The following is a 10596-nucleotide window of genomic DNA, read 5'->3' on the forward strand; positions in this document are numbered from 1 at the left end:
ATGCTCACATATAGAAGGTTTGATAAGTTAAAGATCATCAAGTATATAGACTCCGATTTTGATTGAATATTGATGCAAAATTTTGTCACTAAGGTGAAAATTATGAGAATAATTGTAATAGTCTGCCTGGCGTAAATCGTATCGATATGTTGTTTGGTGTATAGTTGAATAATCCATGGTAAAAGAGGGTGAGATTGGTGAACTATCCATTATAAGTTTGAATGGCGTATTGCAAGGATTCGGTAGTACGCCCATCTGCGAAATGCCTTGCTGGAATTTTTCATTTGGCAAACTTTAGGGTTTAGGAAAACTTTTTTATGTAACAATCTATCAACCCCAAATACTTGGGGCAAACTCTTTAGTTCATGGATTGATAGACTTGTTTTTTGTGTTTTATTGTGAAAACGATAGCGCAGTGAGTATCATTAGAGTTTAGTTGAGACCTAGTTGGAATTGAACTAAAGTATTGTAGATGACAGTTTGATGACTTTAGGTAGCTGGGTGACTTGTTTAGTTGGCTTATTTTAAAGTTGGCTTATTTTAAAGTACAAACAACATTTTAATACTCACTAAACTGATTAGTGGTAGTAGCTAAGTTTGGTAGATGTTTAGACAAGCCTATTCTCGATTTTCAAGGGCCATAGTGGGATTTTTTGACCCTCCCACTAAGCTTTGTCCTTGCTGTCTGTACTATATAAGGGTGCCGATAGCCCACATGTTTCACCTTTGTTTTTTTCTACATTTTTTTCTGAGTCTCTGAAAATTTTTAAAGTACCTTTGTTAGAAGGCAAGGAAGGTTTCCAGTAGCTAGCCAAAACCCCTTTATTCAATACCAACTTACTAGTAATTTCTAGAAAGCTCTTAGGTTGTTGTTGAAAGAATTTATGTTTTCGCATTAGTGCATGCATGATTAAAGTAGATAATTGGTCTGATGGTTATAACTATTTCTTATTTAGCTCAAGAAGCTAGTGAAGGTCTGAGCAATTGAGGCAAAAAACCAGTAGAGTAGATTATATTCTGAAGTTTGATGGTGAGTTCCTTCTTACTTCTTTTGAGTTATGAAACTTCCATGATATGTGGGTTATATGCGGTAAGTTTCTTTTATTGTATATGAGTCAATGTGTTGTGTTTAGACATGTGTGAGTGTGGCCATGGTAAAAACACCCTCCTTTTTACACGAGCCTTGTACCAAAAAATTTATGATATGTGAAAATTGTGGAAAAGAAATCTATATGTGATGCCTCTGGTTAGGCAGCTATATTGCAAACTAGACTAGTAGATCACGGTCCGACCTTGCAGGAGAACACTTTTTCGACTTAACAAGGATATAAAGTGAAAATAAATATGACCGATATGTGATTCTGATTTCTGATATATGGGTCCGAGGCTGGCACAAGGATGGGTCGTTGATAACCATATAGGTTTGTGAGAGATGTGTATAAGTCGACAGAATGTGTCTGCTTGAGTGTTGTATGTGTTGTGATAGATTGACATAGTGTTGCCGCCAAGGAAATATGGATGTCAATTAGCGTATTATGTTTATATAATAGAGTCTCACGAAAAAGTTGTAGTTATTTTCTTACGAGTATTGTCGCTTGTTGATTATCAAAGTTCTTATAAATCTAATTGTGTATATTTTGGGAACTCACTAAGTTCAAATGAACCTACTCCATTACTTTTCATTCTTAGGCATTTTGATAGTAGAAGAAAGATTTGTACAAGGGGACTACAATAGAGTCACGGTTGCGGATGAGCCACTTATTTATTTTTTATCATGCATGGCTATGTGGTGAATGATGTATACATATGTTTTGTATTTAACTTTTGCAATTAACTACGTCGTTTGTATATACGTCATAACTAGGTAGTACTTGAATAACAGATTTTTAAAGTGTACACTGAACCCACTTGATTTGTTGATCATGAATTTTATGATTTCTATATATACACGATAACTAGACAGTAGTTGAAGAACAAAATTTTCTTTTATAACTCCTATTATTTTCTCTAAAGATGCGTTACCAAATGAAAGAAGAGAAATGGTTTTTACCCTAAGTAAAATCTTTATAATGGTTTCTCTAAAAATTTAAGTTAAGTCGAAGGATTTGAATATGTTAGTAATGCCCCTATTCGTCGAGCAATCTATTTGGCTAAACAATACACGACATGTCTTCTTGATTAGCTAAGGGGTGTTACAATAATTGGTAGCCCTTTATTCTAGTAACAACATAAGCACATCAAAGTCAAAGCACATAAACTTTAGGTTCCTATTTGTTAAACTAAAAGTTCAAAGTAGTTAGGTGACTATAAAGCATATTGGGACAAACTCCATGATTGTAGACTCGCTTACTAAGGGACGACACCTAAGGTTTTATAAGAGCACTATGCTTATATACATGTAATGTAATTCTAGGATATTCAATTTTAGTGGGAGTTGTAATTTTAAATTTTTTATCTGTTATAGACACATTTTTCAATTATTTCAGATTACGGATATTAAGGATATTTTCTATAGAAATCAAGTTAATTGAGTTTATTCACACTTTGATTTTAGTAAAATTTGATCTCACCAAGGTTAAGGAGGACCAGTTGGAAATAGGTATGTTTGGTTCACATTGTATGTAATTTTCATGCTACACATCCATACTTGATCTATGTCATTTGGTTATGTTAATATACGTGATCAGAAATGGATTTAGTTACGATATATGTAACAAAAATCGCATTGGTTTTATGTTAACATAATTAATGGATGAGATTGTTTAGAATACCTTTTGGATATGAAAGTAAAGTTTTGGGCTCATAAGGTTATATAATAACATGTAATTATAGAGTAATTAATATATATATGGTCCAAGTGGGAGATTGTTGGAAAATATGGATACCACATATATGATAATAGTAATTACATGTTTTTATTTATTATCGTTAAAAGATTAGCCCAAATTAAAAGTGGTCTAATTTGGTTACGATTTATTGGGCTTTAGTTATTGAATAAATTATGCGACAAATATGTGTAGATATTCTAGTAACTAATTTTTAATTGATGATGGGTTGATTAAAAAGTAGGGTTAATAAGTAAAAGTTATATATTAGGTTTATAGTCCCCAAATTACATATACGTAACTTTCCTAATATCTCATCTTTGGAAAAGAGAGAATAACATTCTCTAAATTACTTGTGTGCAAATTTGGAAGATCAAAATCACAAGATTGAAGATTCCAAGAAATCAATGGATTTTGTTATGCTTGCGCATTTAGTTCTGTTCTTCATGATTTGACATAATAGACCCCCAGATTATGATTTATTAAGTTTTATATCAGATCTTAGTTTACAATTCAAACACAATTTGACCATAACTATATTTTCCTATTCCATATTTTTTCTGTAATGACATAACTTATCAATATCTTTCAATTATCTTTATTTTTGGATACCTGAACCACTTATATGGTTTTCTAATTAGTTATATCTTTGATCTCTTTTTGGGTACTCGCCTTCATAATATTGACCATCTAAATCGTTTGCTCCTTTTTCTTTTATGACATTTTTTTCTTTGAAACTAATTGGTCTACCACTTTTCAAATGATGCTTACTTTCATTTGCTCTAGCAGATTGTCTGTAACGCCCCTAACCCGAATCCGTCACCGGAATAGAGTTACGGAGCATTACCAGAGTTACCGATTCATTTATCAGATATTTCATTAATCCGATATCTTTTCTTTTCCACGTTCAAGTCTCGTATTCAAGTCATCCGGATCTTTATAAAGAAATTTGATCGTCGTTTTCATTTATTTCATGTTATAATACATTCAACTAATGCTCTAAACAAAATTATCATTTTACCCTAAACTTTTAATTAATGACGATTTCATCCTTAGGTTAAAATAAAATAAAATTATTGCAATTTAATCCTTATTTCCAGTAGTTATTCTCACACAAATTGATAACAACCTATGAATTCTATAAAATGTCGAATTTTCCATAATTTCAACACTTTTCAATTTAATCCTTAAAACATGTTTTTCCCGATCTTAAGCTAAATTAATAATTTCATTCAATTTTGTAATTTAAATAATAAAATAATCCATTTCATGCAAATTGGTCATTTCTAACTTTTTTTTACAAAATTACCCATAAAATTTTACTTTTATTCAATTTAGTCCATGAGCCTAAAACTTACAAATTAGCCATGCTAGCTGAATATTCATACATATTTTCCTCCTCCTCTCCATTTCACATCCTTAATTTATATAACATGCAACAAGTAACATTATCAATAATTTCACTATTTACTTATGTATATTCAAAACTGTCCATTTGTGTCATAGTCACTAAATTATTTATATCTTAAGCTAAAGAACTCGAAATTAAGATCCACTAATTTTCCCTGCAACTAGACTTACTTATATTATTACCATAAAATTTTCAGAATTTTTGGTTTATCCAATAAGTACAGTTTATTCTTTAAATTTGCCCCTGTTCTGCTGTCTGACAGTTCCGACCCTTCTTCACTAAGAATTAATTATCTCATCGTACGAGATTCGGATGATGTTCCTGCTTATTTCTATTGAAAATAGACTCTTTAAGGATTTTAAACATATAAATTTAATCCCTTAATTATTTTTATCCAATTTTTTATGATTTTCCAAAGTCAGAATAGAGGAACCTGAAATCATTCTGACATTGTCTCACAAAACTTATTATATCTCATGATTTACAATTTCATTACTTACGCCGTTTCTTCTATAAGAAACTAGACTCAATAAGATTTAATTTCATATTTTATTCATCCTCTAATTAGATTTCTAAAATTTTTGGATATTTTTCAAAGTTAGACTATTGCTGCTGTCCAAAACTGTTTTAGTGCAAAATGTTGATTTTCATTTTGCCCCAAATTTCACAGTTCATACAATTCAGTCCTTACTTAATTAACCCCTCAATTAAACTAATTTTCTCAATTAATACTTTTCCTAGACATTATAAGTTATTTCATAACTATTGAAATTCAGAATTTCCACATAAAACTCTAACTTCAAACTCTTTTACAATTTAGGTCCCAAACATTCACTTTCTATTCAATTCTTTCAATAAAATCAGCATATAAACAATTTAAAGCTCTAATTCTATGTCAAATAATCATATACTTCCAGCACATATTCATAGAAACTTTCAATTTCTTTCATAGAATCAAGAACTAATGAATTCAACAAACGGACCTAGTTGTAAAAGTCACAAAAAGCGCAAAAAATTCCAGAAATAATAAAGAATTGAACTTACTTGCAGTAAAAATATGAAAAACCAGCTTAAGGGAACTCTTCCATGGTGTTTTTGCTGATGAGAATGCAGAAAAATAAAGAGAAATCTAGATAATTCCACTTTAGTCCTAGCTTTATTAAGTAAATTTTACAAATTTTCAATTTTGCCCTTATTTTCTTGGTGATTTCATGCTCTTGCCGTCCAGCCCAAATAGACCTTGGGTCTATTTGCCTTTTAAACCCTCTTTCTTTTATCATTTAAGCTATTTAATCATTTCCCACAATTTTACATTTGATACAATTTAGTCCTTTTGTTCAATTAGCTATCAAGATTTTAAAATTTCTTGTGAAACTTTAATACTAACTTATTAACACTCCATAAATATTTATAAAAATATTTATGGCTCGATTTAAAATTCCGAGGTCTCAATACCTCGCTTTTAATTCTTATTATTTTAATATATATATATATATATATATATATATATATATATTTGTACATTTCACTATTTCAAAATTTTTCCTAACTTCACATTCAACTTATACTCACTAAATTAATAATATTTCCTACTCATTTGTCGGATTTAGTGATCTCTAATCACTGTTCCGACACCACTGAAAATTAGGCTGTTACATTGTCCTACAAGGACACAAATACGAATTAGAGCATTTTCAGTTGTTACATGAGATTCAGTAACTCTTTTAAAATTAGTAAAAGCATTTGGCAGATAATTTGCAATATTTTGCAAATGATTTATCTTTTGAACTTCTAGTTCACATTGATTTGTTCAAAAATCTAGATGAAACAATAATCATGCATCTTGATGGGCGTCAAAACCACCAAATATAAATTCTTACAAAAAATTAATAGTAAATAGCAGTATAGAGCAGTAGGATCAAATCCATAAGGACTAACTATCTAATTTCGCCTTTTTTCGTGACCAGAATTGTTGTCCTGGTCACAGTGTTGCCCATGACCTATGCGTAGAAATTCTGAAAAAATAAAAATGGCCAATATAAATTGATTAAGATAATAAAATAAGGAAATAAAAAGTGTAAAAATAAAATAAGGAAATACAAAGTGTAATAAAATAAAATAAAAACAAATTCAAAAACAAAAAAATAAATTTAAGAAAATATAATAAATGGATAAATAAAATATTTTTAAGCTTAGCCTTAGCCTCAGTATACTCCAATCTTGAATTGATCCTTGAAATAGATTTTCCCTTCTAAGCAATAAGCTGGTTGTAGCGACCAAAAATGTCTCGATCACCAACTTTTCCTTTGTAGTCGATTCCGGTACGACCTACAAACTGACTCTTGCCAAATTTCTAACTACGACACACGTGTTCATAATTTAAGATTTCAACAGTCTTGCGATCTGAAAAGCCTAACTCGAATCAACGGCCTCAATCGCGTGGGTTGTTTAAATCCGATCTCTATCTCCCTTGATGGAATCCAACTGGCTTTTCCCATCTAGACACGCCAATTTGTTCGCGAGAATTCGAGCACAGCACGACCGATCCCACTTTCCAACTGTACGCCAAACAACTCCAACCCAACGTGCACTTTGAATCGAAGCTGAATCAACTTTAAGGGACGAATTTGTACTATCCCATATACCAGAGAGATAGAAAATATTGGGTTGAGAGGTTTTTTTTAGTGGGTTTGTATCTCACGATTGTTTTGTTGGAGCAATTTCAGGGCTAGAGCTAAGTAGGGGTTTTGGTTAATCATGAAAACAATCATGCTTTAAAATAAATGGTTTAAAAGGAATTGTGGAAAGTGGAAAGGGAAAGGGAAAGGGAAAGGGCCTTGAAAGGTAATTAAACCAAAAAGGTTGAAAGTAAAGACAAAAATGAAACAAAATAGAATTTGCAGAGTGTAAATGATGCAGGAAGGGGAGAAATTTTTTTATTAAATGCCAAAGTAAAGTGTGCGTTTAATTGGATATAGCTACTAAGTATTTATACACACTTTTAGTGCTAAAATTTAGCTATATTTTCCTAAATATTGTCACTAAATAATCCTAAATATTATCACTAAATAATTTAAAATCAAATTTAAACTAGAGATTAAATTTAAACTAATTATAGAGTTGTAACAATATAAAAATCTTTCAATCTTTATCCAACCATTTTTAAAAAAATATATTCAACCTTTCAATCTTTATCCAATCATCTTTATATCTTCAATATTTCAATCAAGCCCTCCTATTTGCTTTTTGTTCCAATTTAGCCCTTTTTTTAATAAGAGATTGAATTCAACACACTAACTTCATTCCTGATAAGAAAATTTCAAATTTAATAATATTTTATCTGGTAATTAGCCAAAAATAAATGTATTAAAAATACAGAATTATCTTGCTATCAAATTCCCCCTACTTAGCCGATACTTGTCCTCAAACATTATATCCACTAAAAATAATATGTCAATCCTTTTCAAAATCAAAACCCCCTTTCCTAGTCAAGCATGCTTCAAACAATTAAGTGAATAAAAAAAAATACTAAACTCAATCAATAAGCTTTTGATAAAATCTCGAACAATATGTCAAATTCAACTGTTTCACTAAATTTATGTAATCAAACATGCGAAACGATCATACCTAACATATACTTTTATCTATATTTTTATTTTATTATGTTTTTTGTTATTTTTTTTTTTCAAACGTAGACAAGTCTTTTGACGCGAAGTGAGATGACAACCTAAACACCTCACCCCAGTTACTCAACTCGACACGTTCTCCTTATTTATTTATTTATTTATTTCTAATAAATTCTAGAAATAATCAAACTGTTTGACGCAAAATAAGGTGACAACTCAAACACCTCATCCCAGTTACTCAATTTCACATGTCCCTAATCGATTTATTTCTCCTTTCTTAAGGCAACTCTGTTAGTGGAGCGTTACAAGATCGGGCTCGTCATCAAACCTTTTGATGCGAAATGAGATGACAACCCAAGCACCTCACCCCGGTTACTCAACTTGGTCATATTTCTGAATCTTCACTCTTAACCAGGATATTAGCAATTTTATTTATTTATTTAAACGAGTACTTTCATTAGGCAAGTTCAACAAAACCAACAATTTTCATGAAATATCGACTAAGGCATAACATTTTCAATTCTACAAAACATTCATTGATCAAACAAGCAATAGTTATTCATGATTCACCCACTTATTTAAAAAAACTAAACATAAGAATTAGAGGTTTATTTTCGAAACAAATTAAGAAATTATTCTTAACAAAACACATGTAAAGAAGAAAGTATGGCATGATCACGATCCCCCCTACTTAGCCCACATTGTCCCTAATGTGAAAAAAGAATAACAAGATTGGAGAAAAGTGTACTCCCCGTTTAGATTTAATGGGTCGGAGGACGGTGGGAGTGACCACTTTGCAAAATGGTGAGGATGCTTGAGATGTTGGCTTCCATTGTTTCGAGGCAAGCTTCAATGCGATGAAATCGTTTGTCTACAACTGAAGATGGTTGCTCATGGAAAACAGTACGATCAAATGAACTAAAATAGTATTTTATTTAATTTCAAACTAAACTAGAATTCAAAATTAAATTAAATAAATATGGGTTGCCTCCTGTAACGCATAGCTTTGTGCAAGTGTACACAGTCGTTATCAAGAAATAAGTAAATATCGAGTTATCGTCTCAAGTCAAACCACTACGCTTCTGCTGCGCACTCTAGCTCTAATTGTAAATTAAGTAAATAATACAGCATGAGAGAAGTACGTACCAGCATCTACTTCTGGAGCGTCTCCATCCTCACGGCGACATGCTGCATAGACCAAGGCTGGCTGTCTCGCCTCAGCATGTCCCATACCCCTGTCGGTGCTCCACGACCACGACCCATTCCATTGCTACGGCCTCTTGCTGGCTGTTGACCACCCCTCGGCGGCTGTATATTATCCGTACCAGTAGTTTGTCCATAATCTGGTTTCCGATGACACTCTCTGAAATGATGCTCCATAGATCCGTATCTTAAACAGGCTTCAATCCTTTTCCAGCATTCGCCATAATGGCTTTTCTCGTAATCAACACAAGGTTGTAATCTAACAGCAGCAACAGGAGCTTCAGCTCGGACCGGCCCATCTGCCTTGGCACTTTTCCTATGCCTCTGATCAGAATTGGAGGGCTTTAAATCTATTTTGTTTTTACTCATTTTCTTTTCCCAGCTCTGGCACTCAGTGCGTTTCACATCCTCAGCTATCTTAGCTTTCTCTAGCAATACCGCAAAATCTCGCTCCCTCTGTGGAGCTATTAATACTCGTAGACTATCCCGGAGGCCATCCTCAAACCGAACACAACGTTCATACTCTGTTGCTACTATTCCAAGGGCATATCGGCTAAGTCGCAAAAACTCTGCCTCATACTCAGCCACAGACCGATCCCCTTGAGTTAAGTTTAAGAATTCCTTCCTCCGGGCATCTACATAGCTTGCCCCGACGTACTTCCCTTGAAATACAGATTTAAAGAATTCCCAGGTAATCCGCTCAAGTTGGGTGCCCTCTTTCACAGTCAACCACCACTGGTAAGCTTCCTCCCTAAGTAGTGATATCGCCCCTTTCAGCTTTTGTTCAGCCGTGCAATCCAGGTCATCTATTATTCTCTCCGTGGCTTCCAACCAGTACTTAGCCACATTCGGGGCTACTCTAGAAATGCCCCTAAATACTTCTGCTCTATTCGATTGGAGACGTTCCGAAACTGACCCACTGCCTCCGGTACCAGTGTTGGGTCTAGCGACCCTTTCTAGAATAAGAAGCATGGCTTGGGACAGTACGTCATCCTCAGTCGTACGATCATACGGTCTTGTCCCACTATCCGTCGTAGGCGATGCCAGTGTCTCACTAGCGTCCACCACAGGTATAGTATCAGAAGCAAGAGACTCAGCTCGAGCCCCTCTACGGCCTCTACCACGGCCCCTAGTATCTCGTCCACGGGTACTACTTGTGCTCATCGTATCTATCGAATTGTCTGCATTAAGAGTTTTATGCACAGATAGAGTTTCAGAGTTCGCTTTCGCAAATCTCAGCCTAGCTACAATCTCAATCTTATAGTCTCAATATAGCTCTAACTACAATGTCATAGTAGAGCCTCAGTAATATAACAGATACTTAGTAAAGTTCAGAAAAGGTACTTACAGACTTAGTGTCGGGGATTCAGTGTGCCACTTCTTCAGAAATCAGAAATTCAAATTTATTCTTTGCGCACTTTGAAAACAAAATTTAAAAGAATTTCCTAACATTTCCACAAAATCGATTTCAGTGTTTTTCCATGGAACTAGATTTCAAAATTTTATGAAAAACGTTTGGACCCGATCCACA

At 33.2% G+C, this 10596-nt stretch overlaps 1 protein-coding gene across 1 annotated transcript; it reads right to left on the reverse strand.

The window, feature by feature from the left end:
* Positions 1 to 9014: 9014 nt before the first annotated feature.
* LOC108475154 (uncharacterized) lies at positions 9015 to 10229 on the reverse strand. The gene has a single exon (XM_017777146.1). The coding sequence runs from the start codon at positions 10227 to 10229 to the stop codon at positions 9015 to 9017; it is 1215 nt and encodes a 404-aa protein (XP_017632635.1).
* Between the last annotated feature and the right edge of the window lie 367 nt (positions 10230 to 10596).

Source organism: Gossypium arboreum, chromosome 3 (genome assembly GCF_025698485.1).
Source record: "Gossypium arboreum isolate Shixiya-1 chromosome 3, ASM2569848v2, whole genome shotgun sequence".
In the NCBI taxonomy this organism is placed as follows: domain Eukaryota; kingdom Viridiplantae; phylum Streptophyta; class Magnoliopsida; order Malvales; family Malvaceae; genus Gossypium; species Gossypium arboreum.

Bases quoted from the DNA above. Each gene is read 5' to 3' on its own strand.
- LOC108475154 (XM_017777146.1), bottom strand. From the start codon at position 10,229: ATGAGCACAAGTAGTACCCGTGGACGAGATACTAGGGGCCGTGGTAGA.